The sequence below is a fragment of the Centroberyx affinis genome, unplaced genomic scaffold (genome assembly GCF_046629955.1).
Source record: "Centroberyx affinis isolate AG114_WGS23_722 - 3 ecotype Tasmania unplaced genomic scaffold, CSIRO-AGI_Caff_v1 ptg003208l_1, whole genome shotgun sequence".
In the NCBI taxonomy this organism is placed as follows: Eukaryota; Metazoa; Chordata; class Actinopteri; order Beryciformes; family Berycidae; genus Centroberyx; species Centroberyx affinis.
Genome location: NW_027281247.1, coordinates 72,257 through 100,062, shown reverse-complemented (window position 1 = coordinate 100,062; position 27,806 = coordinate 72,257). Strand labels below are relative to the sequence as shown.

General features: G+C 41.4%; 3 protein-coding genes across 3 annotated transcripts; 2 read left to right on the top strand and 1 right to left on the bottom strand.

Moving 5' to 3' along the window:
• The first annotated feature begins 504 nt into the window (after positions 1-504).
• On the top strand, positions 505-2,668 carry LOC139660066 (coiled-coil domain-containing protein 89). The gene is made up of 7 exons (XM_071538111.1): positions 505-564; positions 1,184-1,650; positions 1,747-1,877; positions 1,961-2,097; positions 2,184-2,260; positions 2,381-2,480; positions 2,579-2,668. Exons 1-7 carry the CDS (start codon positions 505-507, stop codon positions 2,663-2,665), a joined length of 1,059 nt encoding a protein of 352 aa, XP_071394212.1. The 3' UTR covers positions 2,666-2,668.
• Positions 2,669-2,789: 121 nt separating this feature from the next.
• On the bottom strand, positions 2,790-6,139 carry LOC139660065 (ATP synthase subunit beta, mitochondrial-like). The gene is made up of 10 exons (XM_071538110.1): positions 6,017-6,139; positions 5,230-5,403; positions 4,841-5,015; positions 4,614-4,735; positions 4,300-4,484; positions 3,964-4,122; positions 3,743-3,865; positions 3,444-3,656; positions 3,142-3,343; positions 2,790-3,049 (listed from the first exon to the last, which is right to left on the bottom strand). The coding sequence occupies exons 1-10, from the start codon at positions 6,120-6,122 to the stop codon at positions 2,952-2,954; spliced, it is 1,557 nt and encodes a 518-aa protein (XP_071394211.1). The 5' UTR covers positions 6,123-6,139; the 3' UTR covers positions 2,790-2,951.
• A 3,552-nt stretch (positions 6,140-9,691) lies between these two features.
• On the top strand, positions 9,692-27,677 carry col28a2a (collagen, type XXVIII, alpha 2a). The gene is made up of 36 exons (XM_071538103.1): positions 9,692-9,719; positions 9,969-10,115; positions 10,605-11,179; positions 11,935-11,955; positions 12,088-12,147; positions 13,348-13,401; positions 13,789-13,833; positions 13,925-13,951; positions 14,036-14,080; positions 14,198-14,242; positions 14,818-14,871; positions 16,603-16,671; positions 16,746-16,814; positions 17,010-17,078; positions 19,240-19,308; positions 20,240-20,308; positions 20,689-20,757; positions 21,708-21,776; positions 21,935-22,006; positions 22,174-22,242; positions 22,339-22,410; positions 22,714-22,782; positions 22,951-23,019; positions 23,095-23,163; positions 23,267-23,335; positions 23,425-23,493; positions 23,696-23,764; positions 24,093-24,161; positions 24,251-24,331; positions 24,665-24,700; positions 24,807-24,843; positions 25,061-25,618; positions 25,785-26,098; positions 26,234-26,501; positions 26,584-26,775; positions 26,863-27,677. The coding sequence occupies exons 2-36, from the start codon at positions 9,980-9,982 to the stop codon at positions 26,868-26,870; spliced, it is 3,735 nt and encodes a 1,244-aa protein (XP_071394204.1). The 5' UTR covers positions 9,692-9,719; positions 9,969-9,979; the 3' UTR covers positions 26,871-27,677.
• Positions 27,678-27,806: the final 129 nt, after the last annotated feature.

Genomic DNA, 27,806 nt, shown 5'->3' with positions numbered 1-27,806 from the left:
GAATATTAGCCTACAGAAATATTCTAAAGTGATTTTTCAATAGGATCATTTCTTAAATTGGTTACACCAAAAAATAAATTAACTGCTCGGCCACTGACTCTTGTTCTCAGAATTAAAAGTGACCAAACAGACAAAGGACAAATCAAATGAATTGATGAATTGATTGTAAACTGAAAACTATGCAAATAAAACTCAGGACAGCCTGCACTGCTTCAAGCATGATTTTTCGAATTTGTCATAGACTGTCACAGGGGCTGTAGACTACTGATAATAAGCCCGACAGCGCCACCATGTGGTAGAGCAGCGACACCTGCATCCACCTGCTGCAGAGGACAGAAAAGCTCAAAGTTGGTTGCCATTAGCAACCAAGCAGCAACAGCTGAAACTTTGAAGCTTTTTCTATAAACACTGAGGCACATTGGTAAAAAGTTTGTCTCTGTAACACTTACAGTCGATGCTTTTACGCTTGCTTTAACTCAGAAAATAACTTTCTTTACTTTAGTCATGGCATCTCCACAGAGAAATACAAAAGACCTCATGAAGATGATGATCGACACTAAAGAGGTAAAGTTAACGTTATCCGTGACTGATAAATCTGTGCGCCCAATTCATCTAACTTAGTCTTGAAATACCCTAAAATTGTATCAGATAAACTCAGGTATTGAACTTAAATACATGTTAAGCCTAATGAATAAATGAATGGAGAATGAATATTGCGTTTTAAGTCTCAAAAATATGTTAGGTATCAGCTCAGTCACGCGCACCTAAGTTAATTTAACTAGCTATTAGCTTAACTTGCTAACGTTATAGGTCGACAGTTCACGTGTATCTTATTTGCGGAATTGGTCTTATAACGTTATTTCATTGTGGCAGGCCTTAAAATGCGTTGAAATGTCCTTATTTCAAGATAACTTGATGAAAGTTGCAGAAAACGTGCTGAACGTCATATTTCATTGATTTACATTTTACGTTACCTCTTGTTTTGTTGTCTTTTGACATTTGCTTTAACGTTACCAATCTTCGGTGTTAGGCACAATGCTAATATTTGTTGTGTGGTCCCAAGTTTCTCATAATAAACGACTGAAACACTTCGTCCGAAAACTGAATAGCTTTACCTAACTTGAGTGCTAATGTCGAGTCTTGTCGTCTCATATGGTTTTGTCCTCTTCTCCAATCCCCGCAGGACAGTGTCCAGAAGACACTGGAGAAACTGCGGGGCCTTGCTACAGAAGATAAAACAGAGACAGGGATGTTGCGATCCAGGATAGATGAACAGTCAAGTTTAATCTGTATACTGAAACAAAGAGCAGACGAGATGCTTCTCCGCTGTCAAGCACTGCTGAAAATCAACACGGAGCTGGAGGACCGAGTAGCAGACGGACAGAAAGAACTGGACTTGGAAAGAAAGAAATCAACAATGTTAGAGAGGAGATTTATGGATTTAGCTGCCAACCATCAAGAAATTATTGTTTTCAAGGACGAGTACAAAAGACAGAATGCCCAGCTTAAACTGGAGAACAAACAGCTGCGGTCAGAAAATGAGAAACTTTTCTCCCAAAAATTACAAGACCAAGAAGTGCTTGTTCATAAACTTACAGAAGAAATCAACCGACTCTCAGAGAATCATACAAATCAGGAAAATGAATACAAGTAGGATTTTTCACAATAACCTTGTCAGTTGTGAATTATTTAAAAATTGCATTACACCGATTATCTTAATGCTGTAATTCTACAACTATTTTTAAGGGAGAAAATGGCTGGATGGCAGTCGAAACTCATGCAACAAATAACCCACCATCAGTCCAAGGAGGCATTACTGCTGGATCAATTACATGATGCTCAGCAACAGCTTGGGGATGCTGTAGAAATGTGCAAAGGTGTGTAGCAAAGTTCTTACCCTTTTCTTAAGTGCTACAAAATAAAAGCAGCTGTAAACGTGTGGCCTTTTCTCCATGGTCAGATCTGAAGCTCCAGCTACAAAAGGCAGGAGATGATCATGCTTTGAAGGAGATTAGCATGAAAGAAAGCATAACAAACCTCACCAAAGAGAAGGACAAATTCTTGAATCTCTCTATGGAAAGAGGAAAAGTAATACAGGTAATTGAGAACATTTTTTTCCTCACTAAAATTACTTTTAGATATAGAATTAACCTGTTTATCCATGTATTCATTATTTATTACAGGAGAAACAGGAGGAAATCCAGCAGATGGAGGCAAAATGGAAAGAAGAGAAAAAGGCCAGGGCCAAAGCAGAGGATAAGTACGTGTATAGCCACACCAGTGTCCCTGATGCACTGCTGCTGTAAGACAAATCCTACAGGGGAAAATAGCTTATAATGAGTAATGTCCATGTCCCAAACTGTCCTTGACCCTGCTTTAGGTTTAAACAGGAAGCAGCAGCTGTTAATGCAAATCTAAAAGTGAAGGCTCTCCAGTGTGGTCTTGATGAATCCATGACAACATGCGAGAAGCTGAAAAAGGTTTGTTGAAATATAGAGTATTTATAACTTCAATTGGTAGTGGCACATCAGAGGGCTGAGAAAATACTTAACATTTTTCCCCCCCAATTATTTCACAGGATTTTGAAGCCTACAAAGAACACAGCACCAACCTCCTTACACAGGAGAAGGAGTTAAATGCCAAACTCCGCCACATGATTGGCTGAAGACTGGCATTCTGTTTACTCAGGAATGTAATTTGGTTTGTAATAAAACGAGAACAACTTTCACCCCAAAATGGCTCTGATCACTGACTGATAAACATACTGAAAAGGAAACAACAAAGAAATTTATATAACAACGTATTTTTAATTCCATCTTCACCTTTTCAGATAAACAGAACCATACTAGAACATATTCAGGATGACATGTTATAAGATGTTACTCAAAGAGAAATTATACTGTACAAAAGTTCATTTCATAAAACACTCCAACCCTACAGACATTCATCATTTATGAGTGCTCCTCGGCCAGTTTCTCAGCTTTCTGGACTACTTCTTCAATGGGACCCACCATGTAGAAAGCTTGCTCAGGCAGGGCATCATATTCACCTTTGGGGGGGGGGGGGAGAAAAAAATAATGACTTGAGAAGCTCTTCAATTCATCCCTTTAGAAATGTTTTTACCTCAGTGCAGTGTTTTACCTCCTAGGATGCTCTGGAAGCCTTTGATGGTTTCCTTGAGCGGCACCAGCTTGCCCATGTGGCCGGTAAAGACTTCTGCCACCTGGAAGGGCTGAGACAAGAAACGCTGGATCTTGCGAGCACGAGCTACAGTCAACTTGTCCTCCTCAGACAACTCATCCATACCCAGGATAGCGATGATATCCTGCAAGGACTTGTAATCCTAAAAAAATAAGGGTTAGGTTAAAAGGGGTTCAGTTAAATTTGTACAGGATGTTTGTTGACAGCCACTATTATTTCTTCACACCCGACATAAGACTTACCTGAAGAATCTTCTGCACACCGCGAGCAACGTCATAGTGCTCAGCTCCGACAATGTTGGGGTCCATGATACGGGAGGTGGAGTCCAGAGGGTCCACAGCAGGGTAGATACCAAGCTCAGCAATAGCGCGGGACAGCACAGTTGTCGCATCCAAGTGAGCAAAAGTAGTGGCAGGAGCAGGGTCAGTTAAATCATCAGCGGGCACGTAGATGGCCTGTAACAGAATCAGAAATTTTTAGTGTGAATAATCATGGAAGAAGAGCTAACGCTGCCATGTGATTTGCTTCCTGTGTCTCCTACCTGTACTGAGGTGATCGAGCCCTTCTTGGTGGTGGTAATTCTCTCCTGCATTGTACCCATATCAGTGGCCAAGGTAGGCTGGTAGCCCACAGCAGAGGGGATACGACCCAACAGGGCAGACACCTGGAGGAGAATGACCCAAGACGAAGATATGAAAAATAAGTTATTTTGATGATTACATCTGCAAAATAACAATAAGAACGTGATGTGGCAGTGCTGACCTCTGATCCGGCCTGGGTGAACCTGAAGATGTTGTCAATGAAGAGAAGCACATCCTGTCCCTCCTGATCACGGAAGTATTCGGCAACGGTCAGACCAGTAAGAGCCACTCTGGCACGGGCGCCTGGAGGCTCATTCATCTGACCGTACACCAGCGCTACCTGAGAACACGAACATGAGTCATTATACAAGAGTTTAGCATGAATCTACATTAGTGGGATCTCTTGCAACTCTCAAACTGATTTAGATAAACCACTGTAATATCTGTGACAAAATAACAAACATGAAAACAAAATTGCATTGTGAAAAACAACTACATAACATATTGAGGCTGTCACCTTTGAAGTGGTGTCCTTCAGGTTGATGACACCAGACTCAATCATTTCATGGTACAAGTCATTTCCCTCACGGGTGCGCTCTCCCACTCCGGCAAACACAGAGTAACCACCATGAGCCTTGGCCACATTGTTGATCAACTCCATAATCAACACAGTTTTGCCGACTCCAGCGCCACCGAACAGACCTGGGGAAATATAACATGCACAAAAAATGTATGTAATCAATGATTGTAAAATGCATAAAAGGGCATGGCATGTACGTGTGAACATTCAAGTCCAGTCAAAAATTTCATGGTGTAAGATAATCCACAAACCAATCTTTCCACCCTTGGCGTAGGGTGCCAGCAGATCCACCACTTTGATGCCAGTGACCAGGATCTCCTGTTCCACACTCATGTCTGTGAACTCAGGGGCTTCAGCGTGAATAGGAGCAGTCCTGCAAGGCAAAATTCTTTTTTAATACAATGTTTAAAATCCAGTTAGGCATCATGATCATCTCCATTTTCCAACAGATTTGGCATGTTTTCACTGAGACACATACTGTTTGGTGCTAATTGGACCCCTCTCATCAATGGGCTCTCCGATGACATTCATGATCCTGCCCAAGGTCTCAGGGCCCACAGGAATCCTGATGGGGGCTCCAGTGTCCAGAACCTTCTGTCCACGGACCAGACCCTCTGTGCCATCCATGGCAATTGTGCGGACAGTGTTTTCACCTGAAAAAACACATGAGAAGCTATTGTAAGGACAGCATTTATAAAGTTTATACATATTTATCACATAATAAGCCAGTTAAAAGGCAGTTTTACAAACACCGACAGCATAAATGTAACAGACATTCAAACATATAGGTAGCTACTTGATCTGCAATGTTTAAAACACAAGGTCTTCCTATTAAAAATAAGCTGGCAGATATTTCGGCAGACTCACCCAGATGCTGTGCAACCTCAAGCACCAGCCTACTCTCACGGCCAGCCACCTCCAGAGCATTGAGGATGGGAGGCAGGCCTTCATCAAACTGGACATCCACAACGGCACCAATCACAGCTACAATGCGGCCATTGGCCAGTGCTGCCTGAGCAGCTGGGGTAGCATAACCCCTGCCTGTAGGGACAATAACAAAGTCAGCAGACTGCAGTGGTCAACATTAGCAGATGTTTATATGACAGGAAAATTGGTCAAGTGAAGCAGCGACTGTATTTAAAGAGTCAAAACAACTTCTAGAGGGAGGCCAGACAAAACTCACAGTAGGCTGATTTCAAAAGTAATACAGTTACTCTGACTTCAAGGACAGGTGGGTAAACTGTTTAAGTAAAAATTGTCATGATGATAACCTTCGCCCATACTTTTTTCCCACTGTGTGACTGGGAGAAAGCAGCCGTGGTGCCCCCTGCAAGAGGCAGTGGGCGTAACACTTGATTTGCACAGTGTGTCTAGCTAGCTACTCTGGAAAGGTCATTGACTTGGAGACATTGAGCCAAGGCATTACTGTGGCAACTTCTGATTAACCAATATAATTAACTATTACCAACCTCTTATCTTAAATGTCTTAATAAAGAAATACCCCATAGCGTTAGTCGTAAATGAATGAAATCACTGGATGTTAAAGTTGAGAGGCCTGATCCACCGAACATGCAGCCATTTGCGTAATGACAAGTCACTAGACTGACACACAGCAGTGACAGTCAGGCGTTGTTTCAAAAGTCTATTCACTTACTCGAACAAAATGCCGCATGTCTTCCACTGATTGTCTGTAGGGTCTTGACCCCGGGCTTCAGAGCCTGCAGAGCCCCGGTGCAGCACCGTCCTACGGCACCCAACATGGTTAAGATGGCTGAAGGTGAGGACACAGCGCTCTAGTACTGAACCAGCTGCCAGTCTGAGCATGCGTGCACTCGTCAGTTGTTTTTTTTTTACATTCAAATTTTCCTTTCACCGCAAGAGGGCAGTGCAAGCCCGCCTAGGATTCCTGGTGTCAACAGTTTATACAGCAATGTATGTTGCTGCCCTCATAATAAAAGTCTGCTATGAAGTCGGCTATTTTGCATGTAAGTTCAATTAATTTACTTAATGACAGATTTACATCATGACAGATTAGACAGTACTACTACCACTACGGCTGCTGCTACAACTGGTGCTACTAGCTACTAGTCTACTGCTAACTATTAACTATTACAACAGCTACTACTATTTTCTACTGTACTGCTACTAGCCTACTATAACTAGTACTACATTTAGTACTAAGTTACTACAATTACTACTGCTACTATTACACTACTACTACTACGACTACTACTACTACTACTACTGCTGCTGCTGCTACTACTACCACTTGTAATCACCAAGCATCCACTTAGTACCACCCTAGCAACCACTGGTAATCATCCAGCAACCACCTAGTAAAACCCTAGCAACTAGGCTATTAATCACCTAATACCACCCTAGCAACCACTAGTAATCACCTAGCAACCACCTAGAAACACCCTGTAGGCTACCACTAGTAATCACCTCAACCAAGTATTTTCTAATATTATCAACTGTCATTCGTAGGATATGGGATCATTGCTCCGTTTCAAGAATGAGACATCATGTGAATATCTTTACAACCAACAAAATCGCACATTATTCACAACTTTAAAGTTAGCAGCCAGATAACAGCAATCTAGCGGGTAGGCAATACTGGGGTCATCATTCAAGTAGAGCACACCCAGGCCATTAACAATTAGTTCAAGTGCATGGTGACATCCTGTCAGTCAGCAATATGTCAGTTTTATTTCAGAGAACACCTGGATACACACACAACAGTGCATTTAACCTTTATTTATTTGGCCCATCAGACAACCTGTGAAATGTCTAACCCAGCTCAGAATCTGCTGTCTGTGAACCAACACCATGCCAGTTTCTGCTAAGACTGAGGAAAACAATCTCTGATAGTGACAATATTGACAATTGCAATTTTAACTGAGCTTGGGTGATAACACTAAATTAGGTTTTCAGAGGAATAATGCTGTAATTGCATTTATTACATAAGAATGTTGTATTACATACCGATCTATACATTTCTCCTAAACAAATGAATGTGATAAATGAATATAAGACATTACCTGTCTTTGCAATCACTTTCACACCTTAGAAATGACGTTGCTTATCAGGACACATTGAAAGGTTGTCATTCATCACAGGGCAAAGAAGAGATGGAGTAGATTTTGCCAAGCCATCATTCAATGCAACATTCCTTTGTGTCAGAAACCCTCCTCTAATTACTCCTTGCCTCGAGGTTTGGAATATAAAGGCTCTTCACCTCAAGCACAGCTGGCAGAAAGCTGCATGAATCCCAAACCAGTCTCCACAGGACCAGCCCCGTGTCTCGAACCACACCAGGAGTGAGGTTAAAGGTCACCACCACTAGCGGACGGTCAGATGGTCATCTATTGGACTCTGGAAGGTGAAGTACTACTTGCAGCTTCCAGTTATTTATTTTCTGAGAAATATCTAATTGCGCTTCACACATGTTTTGTTGTTTATTGTTTTATTCTGTAATAATGTTTTATGCCACAGATAAGGATAATTTACAGAAAGAAATTATAATAGTGTAAAAAAGTAATTTAACGTTGTCATATGTCTAGGTGTCTGTTCCCCATTTCTCAGCCTTGTGCACCTGCACATATTCACATCTTTTGAAGTTGCTGTTACTGACTGCAGTAGTGTGGAGATGTGTCAAATTCACAGTAAGGAACAGGACAATGAATGTGCGCGTGATTGCTTCACTATTCTGAACTCTGTTGACCTTGTTCATGTAATAGATTCTGTTGTTAGCGCTTCCTCTAGCCACAATGTCAACACTTGTGTGAAGAGGTTTTGATTTTTTGTTTCAAAAAAGGTTTTCAATATCAAGCTCCAGATTTCCCTTGCTCATAAAAACCTTTGTTTCTAATGTGGCATCAGAAGAAGCTCATATGATATTTTTTTTTTCCTTTGCTAACAAGAAAGTTATCCCATTTATATCAGTTAATCATGCTGGGAATAACCTGCTGACCCTCTCTACTCTTTTAATTAAAACTTAGATACTGCCCTGTTTTAGCGTCTCTACACTAGTTGCCTGGTAGTTTTAGAATTAATCTTCTACACCCCAGACCTTTTAACCTCTTATCCTCAGGCAGGACGCTCATAGCCATTCCAAAGCCCAGGCTGAAGACCAAAGGTGGCCAAGCCTTTAATGTTAGGGCCCCTAAACTTTAAAACCCCCTACCTGAGGAGCTTATCCTAGCAAATCAGTGCCACCTTTTAAATCCCCTCTGAAACACTTTTTTTTGTTCTTTTATAAATTATGCCATGGCCCCCTTTGCCTATTTTATTCTTGTTGTTTTGCCTTGTTATTTAGTCTTATGTAACCTTGTTGTAATTTATGTCTGACATTTTTACTGCCAGCTTTATTGACTTTTATTTATTGTTTTATTGTTTGTCAAGCAAACAATATATTACCATTCATCATTCACAGCACAATACTATAAGTGAAAAGAGGTAAGAAACATTTCCTCTTGCTCTTTTCCAAGGCCTCAAAAATTTAATAGGTGCAAGTTTAGAATGGGGATGTATTAGTATCTCACCCTTCCCTCTTCACTATTGTCAACCACACTAATAAACCATTGTTATTTTGCTCCAAGGTTTACTATATACAGCTTAGTCAAATTAAGTTGTAGTCATCACAGTATGAGGGGCCTTTGGATTTTTTACACTCTCACAGCAAATAATGTGAATGAATTAACAAAACCTCCTTGAGCAGTTTTTTTTATAGTGAAATAAATAAAGAAGAAAATTACAATCATTTGCTGGCAAAGAGTAAATACGTTTCAATCAACTTTTACATTATAAAAAAGACCAAGTATGGCAAATACGCTAACCTGTAATCACATGATAACCGCTATGTATGTAAAAGTGACAATTACTTCCTATTAAACCACAGCCCATAATTACCTTTTAGCTTTACTTTGCCTATGCTTATGCTACAGTGATAGAGCTGCAGTTGATTATACCTATATATTTAATCTGGATTGAATACAAATTTCAGCAAGCCTTTGGACACAAATCTCCAAATATCTCTTCAGTGTTGGAAACTTTTCCCCTTCCCTGAGGGCAGAGCAGGAGACTTGGCAAGGCTTCATGGGATCTGGTCCGGTGGTTCCTCCTCTCTTATAAAGGCGGAGGGAGAGGCTCAGGGGCCCACAGAGTCTCTGCAGCCCAGGATGGCCCGCACTGCTGCTACTACTGCTGCTGCTGCTGCACAATCAATGATCTAACTGGAGCCCACTGCGAACTCTGGTCCTCCGCTGCTCCTGCTGCCTGTTCAAACTCTGCATTTTCAACTGCACTCAAAATAGGATAATACTAGAATTTGCAGCATTCCCAAAGGACTTTGGACTGTGAGTCGATGCGTGGATAATTCACAATTATTCTAAGGATATAGTCCATTTGCAGTACATGCCTCTCGAAGTAATATCCAAGAGTACAATTTGATTTTAAATCTCAAACTGTTTTACAAATGATTATTTTACTCACAAGATGACGTGCAGATGCAGTATTTGTTCCATTTAATGCTGAAAACAAAAGACTGTGTTACATTTGTTTATTAACATTGATTTTGATTTTAAATTGTTTTTTTTTGTTTATAGTTGGGACAAGGATGTTCCCTTCCATTAAGTTGGTGCTGTTGGTCACAGCACTAACCAGCGTCTGTGCCCAAGACTATTATGAGGAGAGGAAAGTGAACAAGAAATCTAAGGCCAAACCTGTGGCTGCAAATATTCATGATGGACAAGGTAAGAAAATAACACAATGAATGAGGATATTATTATTCTGCTCATTACACAAACACTTAGTCTTCATTGGTGCTAAATGTTTATTATCATGCTGCCAGAAAGATATCAGAATGCTTAAACTGTCTTTAGTCCAAACTGTGTTGTGTATGTTTTATGCGCTGAGGACACTGTACACATCATTCATGACTGCTGTGTTCTATTTTACCAACTTAGGTGTTAATATCCTACGGCATCAAACTATGACATAAATCTGTTGCTGTCCAACATGACTCTGTTCTGTTGAAATCTATAAATCTTCTGTGTGAAGATTTACAGATTTAAGAGAGAGATTAAAAAAAAGTGCAGAGACAAGTTGTTGGGCTTGGAAATCAAGTTAAATCAAAATGAAAAGCCAATGAGATCACTTCATTTTTGAATGGAATAATACTTTGAAAAACTTTGGCAGTAATGTGTGAGAGAGAGTCCTTCACGTGTTCTGTGTGCACGCAGCTATCCTAGATGAGGACTGCAGCCTGGAGCTCTCCTTTCTGCTGGACAGCTCTGAGAGCGCCAAGGAGAACCACGAGCAGGAAAAGCAGTTTGCTATGAACGTGGTGGACGGACTCAACAATGTGCGGCTGCAGTCCGGCCGCAGGCTGAGCTGCAGGGTGGCTCTGCTGCAGTACAGCAGCCATGTCATCATGGAGCAGACCTTCAAAGAGTGGAGGGGCGCGGACAACTTCAAGACCCGCATAGCGCCCATCGTCTACATCGGCCACGGCACCTACACCACCTACGCCATCACCAACATGACCAAGATCTACCTGGAGGAGTCCAGCCCCGGCAGCGTCAAAGTGGCCGTGCTGCTTACAGACGGTGTCTCCCACCCCAGGAACCCGGACATTTTCTCTGCTGTGGCTGACGCTAAGAACCAGGGTGTCAGATTCTTCTCAGTTGGCATCACCCGGGCAGCCAACGAGCCCGCCAACGTGGCCCAGCTCCGTCTGCTGGCCAGCTCCCCTGCCTCCCGCTACCTCCATAACTTACAGGACCTGGACATTGTAGACAAAGTCCTCACTGAAATTGTGAGTATACCCCTGTCTTTCAGCAAACGACACTGAGAAGAAAAATGCTGTGTTCACTCAGAATAAGCATGTATTCAGAGTTGACACATGGATAGGCTTGTTCAGGTATTCCTATAGAGCTGGAGTGATGGCAACACTGTGAAGAGACAAATGAAAGAATGTCTATGACAGCTGTAGATTTTAAGGTTTTTCCCCGGCTTTGAAAAAATAAGTGTTTGACATCTGCACATTGTGTGTGCATATCCCCTGGGATTTTTTTTGTCTCTTTTAGGATAAACAGACTATCTTGCAATCTCACGTCACATTCCTTTCAGGGGGGAAAAATTGGGTTTCAACAGTGATATTATCTTTACAATAACACGTGGCTTGCATTTGTCCCATGGATTAACAGAGGAATTTCTTTACACATTGATTTCTTACAGGTTACATTGCAAAACAAAAAAAGATCTTGGCATGAACCTTGATCCTGTGACTCCTCTGTTACTTGAATTCACAAGCTGGCAATATTCAGGAATGGTATTTGTCTGTCATGATTATCAAATTTCTTCTTTCAGTTTTCAGTGCCTATCCACATGGTTTCCCAAAACTACTGTTTGTATGAACTCGTTTTAGAGGCATTTTATTATGCTATTTTAAAGGGTCATAACAAATCACTACATCACTAAACAACGACAACGACCCATTAAAGATTGTAATACTGATACCAGAAAGATTTAGTAAAGATGTTTATCACAGTTTTATTTTTGTCTCTACAGGCTGAATTGGCTGATGAAGCGGTAAGTATTATTACAATAGGAGAACTCATATATATAATCTTTTGACATATAATAATGTATAATTAAGTGCAGATGCCCTCTTTGACTGTATAGAGTTACACAACTCAGAAAGCATGTCTTTTCTTTTTGAAGTGCCCCCTGGCTCAGAGATGTGCCTGTGAGAAAGGAGAGAGGGGACAGAGTGGGCCAGCAGTGAGTATTTAGCCTCTTACTTTTCAAAATATCCCACAAACAAAGAACAGTTTTCCTTTGAAGTATTAGAAGGTGGTTTGTCAAAATGAGGGATTCCTGAAAACTTGCACAGAGGAATCTAACATAGGAATGATAATTGTGTGGTTTTGAATAATCAGGATAATTGCTTGCTTTTTTTCTCAGTATAGCCTGCAGGCATCTTCCGCAGGCAAAGCGAGTGGATAGGTGGTCCTATCCCACATTCTGAAAGCAATCCTATGGCAACAGGAAAAGGAAAAGAGAGACTGTATTCTGCCATTCCCAGAGAACTATATTTGTTGCTACTCTGTGTGCCCTGTCCCTGCAAGTTATTGCACATTTCCCATCCAGCGTAAGATGTCCCCCATGGAAACCGGAGGCACCACATGTAGAGCTCTACTCCCAATAAAACTGGACCTTTGGCCATCATAAATAACACATACAACCCCTTCTGTTAGGGTCAGTCACACGGGGAAAGATCCCCGCAAAGAGACTAAGGGTGATTGCAGAATGAGGCGCCAGATACTACACATCATTAGTGCATGGTGCTAGAAATGGCCCCGCCCCCCTGATTCCCACTGACAAATACAGACAAATTCATTCTTATGCAAACCCCATATTTAAGACCCTCTCCTCCGCAGTTAGCTGACAACTCCGGCAGTGTCAGGGTTTTGAGCGTCTGACAGGCAGTCATGTTGCTGACAGACGGCTGCATGATCGTTAACCAGGTGCTTTCTCCTCAGAGAGATTCTTCAAATTCTTACTCTCAGACTGAAAGGCTTTCACAATTGCTCTCATTAGTTTAATGGTCACAAACCAGTGATTTCTGGTGGATAGCAACTGACACACGCTGTCCAGGTGCTGCTCAACAAAATGACCCTTGACCCCGCGGACAAGATATGTCATGCCCACCTATGTCTCCAGCTATGACACTTCCCTCACACACACAGACATCCACAGACACACACACACACACACACACACACACAGCCATCCACCCTGTGACCTTTTTTTTCCTTTTTCTGTCTCAGTGTTTAAACAATTCCCGTCTGGAGGAAAAACTTTCACTTTTCGCTTATCAGAGGCGTGGTCAAGATAACCTCTTATTGTCAGATTATTAGCCTTTGTGTCTTTGTCAGTGGAAGAAATTAATCTTGTCTTTTCTTTTGTTTCACTCTACAGGGGAAGAAAGGTCGCCCCGGAGAGGATGGAATCCCAGGGCTTAAAGGCCATAAGGTCATTCCTTTCTGATGGAAAATGATTTTCTTACCTGGCAGGCTTCTTTCACTTCTGAAGTGTGCTATTCCAAAATGCTAAGTTGATCATAAAACATCTGTAAAATGTAGAGGACCCAGTCTATAAAAGTGTTATCAATTCAGCCAATGACTTAAGTTACCTACTTGTCCTTTAAAAAGCAACATTATTTGTTTTAATTGTTTTGACACGTGCCACTTTTTTCAAAAGGTCACAAGGTGGACATTTATTATTTATATAAATTTATATATATTTTTTCCAAACTCCTTATTCTGTGTGACGGTATCTACTTTTCAGTAATTTAGGTGAATGAAGATAAATGGTTTATATTCATTCATGTACTGAGTCAGTGTAATCTTGTCATATCAGGGTGAAGCAGGGCTGAGCGGACTACCTGGGCGAGAGGGCGCCGAGGTAAATGTCACTATTCATGATAAAAATGAAAAAAATATTGTAACTGAAGTTTATTCACACCCAATATCTCATCAATGATATTCATTTGCAGGGAAAACCAGGTTACAAAGGAGAGAAGGTATGTGATTCAGATTGATGACAACGTTTTGTTTTGTTGGAAACACTGAGCTTTGTATAAGGCTGCTTTGTAATCTATACTCAGGGTGAGAGGGGCGAGTGCGGCACTCCAGGAATCAAAGGAGACAGGGTATGGAGGCACTATCTACACTACCGATTGTCATGTTTTCAGTCAAATAATTTTCACTTATTGTACATATTGTGTTTGATGTTATGTTCATTCTCCTTCCTGTGCGATGCCCTTCAGGGTCCTGAGGGTCCAGTTGGCACAAGAGGAACTAGAGGTCTGCAGGTCAGCAACAGTTCAGCATTAAAAATGTGTTATTCCTCTGTATTAGTGAACACTTGATATTGTGTTTCATAGCCAGACACAAGAGAGGAGAGTTTGTCCTGTCCACAATGTGCAAAATCACACTTATCACACAGGTACATAAAAGCAATAGCAATACAGTGCATCTCATTTAATTGTTCAGAGTGTGAGTTCAGATCCCTATTCACTATCAATGGACAAGTTTCCGTCTGTACATCGGCAAGAGATTACAGATTGGAGAATTGGCTCTCTGGCTTTCTAGATTTGGTAGATGCTAGTTCATGATTTCAAATACCGATTGGACTGCTGTAGGCTGTAGAAATATTGTGTGTGAATTCTTAAAATAAAGGAAAATCCACGTTATACAAAGAAATTAGCTGGTAAAATCAGGATTAGCCCACTTCATATTGTACATCAGGTGCAAACTTTAGGTATTTACCCTTCATACAGAGCCATACATACATACACACACATGCACACACACAATGCATAGCGATAATATCCAGATGTGTGTGTGGACGAGCCTTTATTAATGGCAGTGTCTTGTTCCTGCCCAGGGTTTACCGGGACCACATGGAGACATCGGACCAGAGGGCCCTCAGGGAAAGCAGGTTAGTGCCTTTTGAAAGGAAAGCCTTGAACAACTCTTACTTACCTCATCATGCACATCTGCTGTGACCTTTACATTTCTTTTTATGAATAGTTTAAACAAGAGGTTGGAGCTTTACCACCCCAGCTTTTACCACGCAGCAGAGGGGCCTGTTTTTTCTGGTAATAGGCACCTGTGGGAACATTTGGCAATGAGCCAGCTTCTTCCCCTTCATTACAGTAAATCACCAGCGCAGGGATTAACCACCAGCAAACAAATACCATCACAGGCTCTCTTAATGGCTTGTATCCTGTTTCTAAACACACACTAGCAACTGCCTAGAGCATTGTCAGCTCCCCCAACAGGGACTGCAGTTAATAACATATAGGAAAAGTCACCGTGTATGATCGCTCTCTCGCCATGTGAGGACATGCGGGTGGCATTTGCAAATATGAACAAAAGTGATGGTGGTCCCTTTTTAGTGAAATGGAATGCATGCTTTGCTTGTTTTAAAAATAATGCCAAAAAGACCAGCTGCATTGTTAGATTTTTTGAGTGGGAAGCTGACAATCTGTAGTGTGTTTCTGTTGCTGTTGCTGCTATTGAGAGGAAATAAGTGCTTTCAAAACAAATGCTACAAATGAAAATGTGTCAAGTGTAGTGTGTGTGATCAACTGTGGTTATATGAGAAAGATGATGAAAGATGATGAACTGTATGTCAATAACACAGTTGCTCCAATAGTCAAGCTAATTACAAGCATAATTACACTGAAAGATTTTAAGCGTGTCGTCCACTCTCAGTCATTACAGTCAAGTGAGCATGACTGGAACAAGGAATGCTAACTATTTAGTAAATCATTAATGTTGAATTTAGTTTGTTTGGAGTGCAATGGAATAAAATAGCATATGGGAGCTATTCTATTCTGTTAAAACATGTTAAGTGGTTGGATTGGCTTTCTTTCTGACATGCTCCGCTTTTTTATTGTGTCTGTTACTTTTAGATAAAAGTAATTTAATTCCTGAGTAAATCTTCCAATTACTACAAACTTTGATGTAGTAAGTAGCCTCCAGTGAAATAGTCCTTTGTTGTTTGGAGACAATGTTGTTTTTTCTTGTGCTTTGAGACATTACTGGAGCCAATAACAATGTCTAGCTCATATTTGTCCTGACTTGCAGGAAGGGATCAAATATCTAGCCCACTACCCCATTTAGAGTACAATTACTAAATGATTTACAGCATGATTAACAGATTATAGTCCTGATATATTAAGGCTATTCAGCTTCAAAAGAGCATCTTGTGTGTGTGTATGTGTGTGTGTGCATGCATGTGTGTAATCAACTTTATTCTTTACTTTATACTTTTCAGTATGGTGTTACACAAATCGTAATGAGTTCAAAGCAGAGTTGCATATGATTGAAACAGGCAAATACAATGAGAGTACAGAAAGAAACAAATTATAAAAAACAAATTATAAAAAGGAGAAAAAGAAGGATGGCATTGCTTTAACTTGTATATCATAAGCTGTCTGAATGAGGTTGATCAAAGTTCAGTAACGTTTAAGCATCATTTCATCTGAATGTGAAACAAAAACTGCCTATCCTGAGACCCACTGAAATACAGTTCTCCCCCATCCGCAGTATGCTCCCCTTGTATTTTGCATTCGTTCAGGACTCATGTCTTTTTGCCATGTTGTCACATACTTTCAGCTCCAATGCTCCATGATGTTAATCTTTGTCATGTTTGTGATCATAGGGTGAACGAGGACTAACTGGCCCTCCTGGAATTCAGGGGGAAACTGGTATTGGACTTCCTGGACCAAAGGTATATAGTGTTGTCTTTGCTATCCATATTTCATATCAGCTCTCTTCCTAAACCAAGTTTATGTTGATCTGCAGGGTGACACGGGATACCAGGGCCGACCGGGTCCTCCTGGTCCTCCTGGAATGGGTGAACCTGGCGTTTCTGTACGTTAACAAGAAACAGAGTTTGTTCTACAGCAAAACGTTGCATGACATAATTTCCTATATCTGTGAGAACCTCATATGATCTCTGTGACAGTTTAAAGGGGAAACAGTGGGAAATGTGATCTGTTGAGTAAACCTAAAGGTACTTTGATCTGAGCAATGTTTAGGTGACATTCTCTCTGGCTTTGTTTACAGGGGCCTCAGGGGCCACAAGGTGTTCAAGGGGAAAAAGGACCCCAAGGCGAGGGGTTCCCTGGACCGAAGGTATGATTACGAGTCTGTCAAGAGAGAACGAACCAAAAATATATAAACATGATCTAGGTAAGAGCTGGAATACCCCACAATGCTTTGCTTTGCATTGGGAGACCAAAGATATCCTATAGCAATTTCTTCAAGGCTTAGCTCAAAAGGTTTACCTTGCGAGGCAGCTGGATTCACAAGATCACGATCACGCAAGAATCCATCTTGCCAGGCTTCAAGTTATGCGTTTGTGGCTGAACCACAGTGGTTCTGATCAATCAGCGTCCTATGAGGGCAGCTGCGGGCGTGGTTTAGGTGTGACGACAGCGAGAAGCAACTATTCGTTCACAACAATGGCGGCTCCTAAAGAGGTTAGCGTAGATGCTGCTATAACATCAGTTATTTCTGAACTGGAGAGTAAGAGTGCCCTTTATGCACAAATTTTCCTTACAGAGACGGCAAGAATCGTCTTATCGACATGCTGACTACATAATTTGTTGTTGTCTTTCCTCTTCGGCGCTGTCTTACTACGTCATATGGTTCGTTGATTTGATTGGTTGAAGTTAGCCCGTAATAGACAGTGATAGACAGATGGTTCATCCAATCACCTGTCAAGTATTTTTTGAAAGTGCCTGCCCTTTTCCAAACAGTTTCCAAAGACGACTTCCCAGATGGTTCTATGTAACAAACCATCTGGCAAGTCAGGTTATCAAAAGGTAACACTTAATAGTATCCTTCACTTAAATGAAATATACATTTTTTAACTAATGGTATTACTAATGATGTAATACACAGTTACAAAATTCTCAAAAAAATACATTTTACCCAAATTAGCCTTTACCCAACTGCATTCATTACAGATTGACACCAAGCTCAAAACCTACTGACATGTCCTCTGAATCAAGGGTCACATCCTTATTGAACTACAATATAAGCTGTTGTGAAATACCATCAGCAGAATGTACATAGCTGACATTGCTAACAGACATAGCTTTAAGGCCTGAAAATATACCAACATGAAAGCACATTTTATTGCCGTGTGCTCACTGCATTTTAGAGAGAGAAATTGGTCTAATTTTATGTAACTGAGCCCTTCGTCAACACATGGACTACATCTGTCAAAACCAGACCCCACTCTGTTTCAACCCATTGACTCACAACTCAAGTGTTCACTCAAGTGTTACTACTCACACTGCTGTTCGTGCATTAAGCCTGTAAAAACAATATTTTTCCCCATGCTGCAACATGTTACACTATGGGACATGTACTGTGGAATATCTGCACAAAGATTGTGTAAATATCCCATTCAAATGGAGAGTGCTGGGATGTAACCAAGGACTTAACAAGACATGCAGAACTGGGAGCAGTAGTACAGTATAAAACATGCCTGGCGATTATTATTTATGACAGCACTAAGATACAAACTTCTTAGTCCTATAATTATCATTATAGCTGCAGAGGAGAAAACCTCACCACAGTAAAGTGAGGCTAGTGTATTTTACCTGAGTAAACTAATAAACTAAACTCAAAGTACCTTGTCACTGTTTATTGCATGACAAGGCAGAACTTGTGGGTAAACTTGATAGTGGGAGAGACATGTTTATGTGGTTGCTGGGGATTCTCTGTAAAGAAATCTAAACACACTTATATTTGTCAAAGGAAGCTCCTGGAAAATTAACACTGAAAATGTCCTCAAGCAACTACACATCTGTTTGACCTGTGCCAGACTCATTCGCTCTTTTGAGGATTTCCTGCTTCACTGAAAGGGGTTCAGAATAGTCCTACAGGAGGTCTGTCCTCCACACACACACATATACACACACAAAATTAATATGATCCGGTCTGTATGTCTGCATTTCATTACATTTGGATGTTGCTCAGTCTGTACACATGCTCTCACTCAACACCCCCCTCACTTTGAAATTTATTGGTACTGGTCAAGGGTATAGAGCCCACTCTGGGGGGATCATGAAGTGAAGAGGTGCAGAGATGAAAAAAACCCAAAACACAATTCCATTCCTCGTGCATAGGATCATTTCGCATCAATCACAAGACAGTAACAGGAGCCAACTTGCTCTTCCTCCATATCCTCCAAACTGAAAACAATGTGGATTTGGCTGTGACCCAAGCTAGTGGCAGTGATGTGATAGGCAGAGAGGGGTCACAACCTGTCTTTGTTCCACAGGGGGATCGGGGGCTCGCTGGACCGAGGGGGTCAAGGGGACAGCCGGGTGCAGGAATCAAAGGAGAAAAGGTAGGCTATAAATATATCAGCTAATGAATGCCATTCACACAAACACCCCATGTCTACACAACAAAGGATCTAATGAAATCCATAAAGAAGCCTGAATGTCCTTTGGGCTACAATTATATAGACGGCTCCAAGTTGGAACATTAGATTGAGTAAGGCAAGAGCAGATGGGAGAGTACTAAAAACTGGTTACTGTGGGAAAGTTTCAAGTTAAAGGTGGGACATGGTGCTGCGCTACTTTACATGCTAAATAATATAGCCATGGGTGATATACAGGTGAAGTTATACACATCATCGCAGTTACAGTTAGAAAAATCACGGAATAAGAATTTGAACTTTTCTAAAGAAACAAGGGATTCTCATTTCAAAGATCTTTGCAAATCATTCCATTTGTAAGGCACATAGTATCGAAAACCATTTTTGCCAAGCTCTGTATTTACATGTGGAATACCTAAGATTAGGTTATCGTGAGACCTGGCCATAATTACTGGCTTTAATCGTGATTAGAGAAGAGAGGTAATGGGGTCATTTTCCTAGCAGAGCCGTATAAATGAACAAAATACAATGCATGAACATTACTGAATTATTTGAACAACCCCAGTTTGGTCTCTGCACCTGTTACAACACAGTGATCGCTCTGCTGAAAATTACCACTAACCCTCTTTTAGCAGCTGATTCTGGACAGTGTTTTGTTTTAGTTGTTAGTGCTGCATCTGACACCTTTGATCATAATATTTCAATAGATCATCTTAGAGATTGTGTTGGCGTTAGAAACAAAGCTCTCAGGTGGGTTATTTCATATCTGGCAAATAGATAGACTCTGTATGCTTAGGTAACTCACTATTCTTCAGCACCACTGAAGAGTGGAGTGCCTCAAGGCTCAATTCTGGGCCCAGTATCATACATTGACCTGACCATGGTATTTTACCTCCAGGGTGAACTTGGGTCCCCAGGTTTTCCAGGACCAACCGGACTAACAGGAGCGGGCATACAGGGGGAGAAGGTCAGCACAATATCTTTATCCAAATGTTTAGCATTTCTTTCTGTCACACACACTGACACATACAAACATAGACATAGACGTACATACACATGCACACGTGCACACACGCATGCACACATGCACACACGCATACACATACCTATACACATACACATGCCCATACCCATGCACACATACCCATACCCTTACACGTACCCATACCCATACCCATACCCATACACATACCCATGCCCATACCCATGCACACATACCCATACCCATACCCATACACATACCCATACACATACACATACACATACCCATACCCATACCCATACCCATACACATACACATACACAAAATTCTCCACTGATACCCATCTAATTTGTACTATTGCTCAGGGAGTAGAGGGGCCAAGAGGTCCACCAGGAATCAGAGGACCTCAAGGAGAGGGCTTACCTGGACCCAAGGTTTGTAAAAACGCCTACGAAATGCAACTGCTAATTTCCCCATGACAATCTATCTATCTATCTATCTATCTATCTATCTATCTATCTATCTATCTATCTATCTATCTATCTGTCTGTCTATCTACCTACCTACCTACCTACCTACCCCACTACCTACCTATCTATTTATCTCACAGGGATAAACTGTTCAGGTGCAGGGCGGCACAGTGCCTCAGTGATTAACACGATTGCCTAACAGGTCCCAGGTTCAATTTTTGGCCCTGGCCCTTTCTGTGTGGAGTTTGCATGTTTTCCCCATAGAGATTTTTCCCACATTCCAGAGATGTGCAAGTCAGGTTGATTAGAGTGTCTTTCCATGTGATAGACTGGGCAACTTGTCCTGGGTGTTTCCTTGCCTTCCAATCTGCAGCCCCCGACCCACCAGGAAAGTGTTCAGCAGGGAGGGAAAACAAATGAATGAACAAATAGAATAGTATGGTGACATAGTGCAGTGGTTTTCAATCGTGGTCCTCAAGACCCAGACAACTAGTCCCACTTTTCAGCAAGCATTCACCCTGCTAAAGTGTCTTTGAGTCCCTGAAAGTGCTGTACCGACCCAGAAACCAACAGTAAATAGGGTAAGATAGTATCCTTCCTAATATTGGCATATCACAGCTATCATATTCAGATTTCATATAATCGAGATTTGAGGTTATGTTGGCCATTGCAAACAGGATATGACATTTACATATTGTACAATATCAGAATCTGAATGTGCAGGTAAACAGTCAGTGGAACACAACGCCAAGCAAGCCTGGTATTGACATCTGACCGAGTTCTGGTTAATAAAATTTGATGTCGCTAGCAGTCTGTCTGACAGTTTTCTCTGTGAAGAATGATGTACACATACTCAAAATTGTAGTTACATTTTGTTATAATGATATATATCACCATGTTGTTTCTATTTCCAGGGAGATCAAGGTTTACCAGGAGAACAGGGAGGTCCAGGAGAGAGAGGCTTTGGTGAGCCTGGTCCAAAGGTAAGACTAGACTAGGCATGTACTGATCTAAATAAATCAACTTAATATTCGTCTATATGAGGATATGGGAGCACTGATATATTTTCTTAATGAACAATGACGGACCAGTGTACTGAATGTACAAACAAATAACTACTACATATATTCTACTGTTACAGGGTGAGCCTGGAGCAGCTGGTTTGGGCGGCCTGCCTGGTCTTCCAGGAGAAGATGGGGCTCCAGGACAGAAGGTACAGCTCCTTGGAAAACTTCCACTCAATAGTATAGTAAACTCAACTTCCCAATGGTATCTGAGCACCAAGTTCCTTTGTCTGTTGGCTTACAATTGAAAAAAAGATTATGCTATTTCTAGAATTCCTTTTGGTTCTCTGTGTCTCATCTACCTTTCCTCTGTCAGGGTGAGCCTGGTTTAACTGGGCTAAGAGGTCAGGAGGGAGCAGCAGGGATTGGCACTCAAGGAGAGAAGGTGTGCTTTATATGTGTATCCATCTTGTGCAGTTCACTATTTATATCACAACAGGGTCAATGTAAATTAAATGATGTGTACTCTAATTCCACCCAGGGTGACCAGGGTCAGAGGGGGATCCGTGGGTTACACGGGCCTCCTGGGATCACAGGGCCCTCAGGATCAAAGGTGAGAATAAAAAATAAAAATATGTGAACAGGGCAATAATATCTTAGTGTGGTGTGACAGCTGCTTTTATGAGACAAAATCTGTTCTTGGCCAATACCCCAGCCTCTTTCCATTTATGCCGTGATAAACAAAATATTGATCAAGATTTATGCCACAGTAATCCAACCTTTGAATTCAGCCAAAATACTTGCCAGGCTTACATCAGTAGCTCAATGTCTTTGCAGGTTGTTGGCAGCGCATTGACTGTTCAAATAAAAGTGCTTTATTTGGGTTTTAAGTCTCTCGCCAACGCTTCTCTTCCAGGGAGAACCTGGGATACCGGGCCGGCTGGGCATGCCAGGGCCCCCAGGACGCGCCATAGCAGGTTCCAAGGTAACAAATACAAATCTATTATCACTCTGTCTCTTTACACAGGTCTTGGCAGGTAGACAACTAGCAGGCAGCCAGAGACAGCCAGATAGAGTCCATTGCATTGCATCACCCACTTGTTGATGATAAGCATCACTGTGACTTCGTTGTCTTGGTCTCCTTGGTTTCTAGGGTGACGCAGGCCCTCCTGGCCCCTCTGGGCCCGTTGGGGAGACAGGCTACGGGCTACCTGGTCCAAAGGTAAGCACTATGATTTGTGAATGAAAAATGTGGCATTATGTGGTTGGTTTTCATTACTGAGTGTTGTTTTCTCAGGGTGATCGTGGGCATCCAGGTTTACCAGGTGCAGTTGGTCTAAAAGGCGATGGCTTCCCTGGCCCTGTGGTTTGTACCATCAACCAAGAACTCACAAATCCTAATATTTTGCCACTTTGTCAACAACAGTGAAGTCACATGCAAGCTAACGTTGTCTTAATATGTTTTCTAGGGGCCTCCTGGCATACCAGGCTTACCGGGTGAGCAGGGCATTGAAGGGATAGGAATTCCCGGTCCCAAGGTTTGTGTGTACATACATGTGTGTTTTTGCATGTGTGTGTATATATGGGCATGTTTACAGTACTTTTGATACTGATATGTCTGTTCCAGGGAGACATTGGCTTCAGAGGATTGCCAGGTTTGCCCGGCCCACCTGGAGAGGGTTTACAAGGACCACCAGTAAGAAAGATCATGTGCCACACAGCATGACCTATTATGATTAATGTTTCAAGCTAATTAACAGCCAATGAGCGATATCAGCCTCTGACAACCTGTAAGATTAGGTGTCATAATATGCATACTGATATACCTGAGCATTTACAGGATTCTTCTCATAGGACAGTACTCTATAACTATATAACTATTAATCATTTGTTTTAAGGGTAACATTGGGAGACCAGGACCTCCTGGTCCAACTGGACCTGCAGGGGAAGGTATTCAAGGCCCAAAGGTAAATATCACCACCGTGGTTAATTTTATAAGTACATGTGTAACCTATTGAATTTCCAGTCAAATACAGCCGTTTTTCAAGCACTTTACTTTGAGTATAAAGCAGCAATATTGATCAAACAAGCTCTTCATAATCAGAATCACTTTCACTCACCAAGTGAGTAAACACAACAAATTTGACATGGTGAATTGGTGCTGACACATTACCAGGCAGCTATACAATACAGGACTGACACTCTAGCAGCAGGACAAAAAATTACAATGATTGATGGATAAATGATTTTACATCTATCATGGGTTTAGTGCTAAACTGTATGATCTAATTTCAGGGTGAGCCAGGCTCTCAGGGTGTGATGGGGCCTAGAGGGCCTTCAGGAGAGGGATTTCCTGGAGCTAAGGTAAGGGAGAAAGATGCATCTTCCAAACACGTTTAGTGATACCTGATTAACTTTTCTCTGACTGCAGACTTGCTCTCCTCTGTCTACAGGGTGACCGTGGCTTACAAGGCGAGAGGGGGATGAAAGGAATAAAAGGAGACCTAGGAGATCCTGGAATTCCTGGTGATGCAGTAAGTAAATATTCTTAATTTTCTTGAGATGTCTTAAGAGGTTTGCACTACATAGTTAAGTGTTATATGCAGCAAGATCACATATTTAAGACATTTAAATCAAATAAACTGAGTGACTGAGAGAACTACTTTGTTGTTGCATTACAATTAAACCTTTGAAACAATTGAAATGAGGAAATTGAGAAGTATTACAGTCTACTCAAACTGGGAATGTATTTTCTAAGAATGGATGCACACATCACCTACACAGAAAGAGACCAGTTTGAGGTTCTGTCATTTTAATAACAAATGACAGAAACAATGATATTGTTTTTACTTTTTCTCAAATCCCAGGGGAGAGCAGGAGTGAAAGGAGAACCTGGCCTCACAGTAAGTTCATCAAGTCCACTGGTGTCTGACCATTCAACTAATGCTAGAGGTTTTGGGGTTTTTTTGTTTTGTACTGGTGTAACATGTCTTGTCTCATCCTTTTCAGAGAGAAGACATTATTAAGCTGATCAAAGAAATCTGTGGTAAGTCAAGTCAAGTTTATTTGTGTAGCTTTTAAATAAGTAGCCAGCATCTTGTGAGTACCTTGAAGTCACATCTGGCACGATGATGCAGTTTTTACGTTTCTACAATACAAATGTATTACTACACAAATATATTACAATAGCAAAAGGAAACCAAACAGAAGTGTGCATGACAGTTTAGGCCAGTGTTAAAAACAATGTGTTTCTCTGTTGTCAGGATGTGGTATAAAATGCAAGGAAAGGCCAATGGAGCTTGTGTTCGTCATCGACAGCTCAGAGAGCGTCGGTCCTGAGAACTTTGAAATCATCAAGGACTTTGTCACAAGGTTGGTGGACCGGACCACAGTTGGACGCAACGCCACCAGAATTGGACTGGTCCTCTACAGTCTGGACGTCCACTTGGAGTTCAACTTGGCTCGCTACATGACCAAACAGGATGTTAAGCAGGCTATCAGGAAAATGCCTTACATGGGTGAGGGCACCTACACCGGCACCGCCATCAGAAAGGCAACTCAGGAGGCTTTCTTCAGCGCCCGCAATGGAGTCAGGAAAGTAGCCATCGTCATCACCGACGGTCAGACTGACAAACGAGAGCCAGTCAAACTTGACATAGCGGTGCGGGAAGCACATGCTGCCAACATTGAGATGTATGCACTGGGGATCGTCAATTCCTCTGATCCTACGCAGGCCGAGTTCCTGCGAGAGCTCAACCTCATTGCCTCAGACCCTGACAGCGAACATATGTACCGTATTGATGACTTCAATACTTTACCAGGTGATAATCACAGTCAGATGTTGTTATGTTGTTATGTTATGTTTTCAGCTGTGTGAAAAAAGCAAGGATGCTGTACAGCAATCAAATATGTACTGTGGGTATAACGCTTTTCGGTTGAGAGATTATGAAGTGCTTGAAATTTAAAGATTTTTCTTTCTTTTTTCAGCTCTGGAGTCCCAACTCGTTAACCAGTTCTGTGAAGATGAAAATGGCGCCCTTATCTACAATCGCATTACAAATGGCTATGGAAATGGAAACAATGGGCATGGTAACAATGGATATGGAGAGAAAACCAATGGACATAATGGTCTTGGGAATAATGGCTATGGCAATAATGGGTACAGACACACTGAATATGATAACAATGGTTATGTGACCTACCAAGAAGAGATCCAAAATCAGAGGCGCACCAACAGCCACATCCGAGGGCGTGGAGACACATTTACTCTTCCCATCAGTGCTGATCCCCTCCCAGTTCAGGTCTTTGTCAAACATAGTTTAAAACTCAACCTTTACTGTTAATCTATCATAATCTATACTGTCATAATCATTTTTCTTGACTGTTCAGAATTTGTCTCAACACTGATACATTCTTCTGCCATTGTCTTGAACTAGGTGGAAGAGGATGATGAAGGTGAAGATTTAGACTTCAGGACTCACGTGCGGGGAGGCAACACTGTGGCTGTTGTAGTCAACAAGACGGCATCTTTATTGCCTGTGAGAGAAAGCTCCCACTCCAATGAGGGAGCCTCATCATCTTCATCATCTTCATCATCTTCATCGTCTTTATCATCATCTGCAACAGCCTCATCAACATCTGGTTCAGTTTCATCCCTCACCTCTAATCAGTTGCAGCCTGTGGTGACTCCTGTCCTGCCTGAAGGTGAGCACAGCGCCTCAGTTCCTCTTTGGGTAAATCTACATGCTTTGGAAAACATGCATCTCACACACTATTTCTTTGTCAGAGCCCACTCAACTCGATCCCCGCTGTAACCTCGGCTTGGACCAAGGCACCTGCAGAGACTACACCATCCGCTGGTACTATGACAAGCAGGCCAATGCCTGTGCACAGTTCTGGTATGGAGGCTGTGGTGGAAATGACAACCGTTATGAGACAGAAGACGAATGCAAGAATACCTGTGTTGTATCCAGAACAGGTAAATCTCATAGATCCTTCACAGCAATAATGCCCATGCTCTTTTAAGTTGTTTTTTTTTCTGAATATCATTCTTTGTTGTCCCCAGCTGGATAAAATGAGAAGAACATATTTGGCTGTCATCTGATGAACTCTGTGGAACCAGCCAAAATGAAGTGAACAGTATACAATCTGCTGTTTTGTTATCTTAATGTAATGCAATCTGTCACTGTCAGCTGTTGAGAAAATCCTATGCACCCTCCTCTCTTTCTTCCTTTTGTATATCTTTGATGAAATATAGTGGTGCTATAAAAAGTCAAGACCAAACCAAATCCTGAAAAACTGCTGACATATCACTGTTTCATCCCATTGAATTAGTGACAACCTTAGTTACTTCTACAATTACCAACTTTATTACCTCAAAAAATGGTTTTGCGCTAAACATTCCAGATAAAATCCATTACTCAGGGTTTGGCTGTGCTGGGAATGAAGTGACAACTTAAAAAAAAAAGCTATTAGACTTTAAAGCTATAGATCATTCTTATACCTCTCTGAGCCATGTGCTGTTACATACACTGAATATTTCTAGCAAAACAGCAGTAGTGAGATATGTTTTTGTTTACCATGTTTTGATATACAGTATGATTTGTTGAAATATGTACCATATGCTCTGAGTACCTTTGTTTGTTTTTTTGTTTTTTATTAGAATTTGTCCATTTGGGTCATAACAGGTAGCCTTAATTGAAGGCCGTTTTCTGTATGGGTAGCTTTCAAAGGTCTCCTGAGAAACTGGCCTGTTGTGATGATTAATCATGCTCTCTTTTACCGTTTATGACAGATCATTCAAGATTGTGGCTTTTCTGTTATCCATCCATTACAGGACTGCCTTTTTGGGCATTGTGTGTATATCTGAATAAATGTTTTGTATGTTTTTTTATTAATAAAATGTAAAATAATGGTGGTTGTAAATGTGTTTTTTATGTAGCCTTACCTATAAACAAAAAATAACCACCATCATCATCATGACAATCTCAACTTTATTAGAAGTAGAAG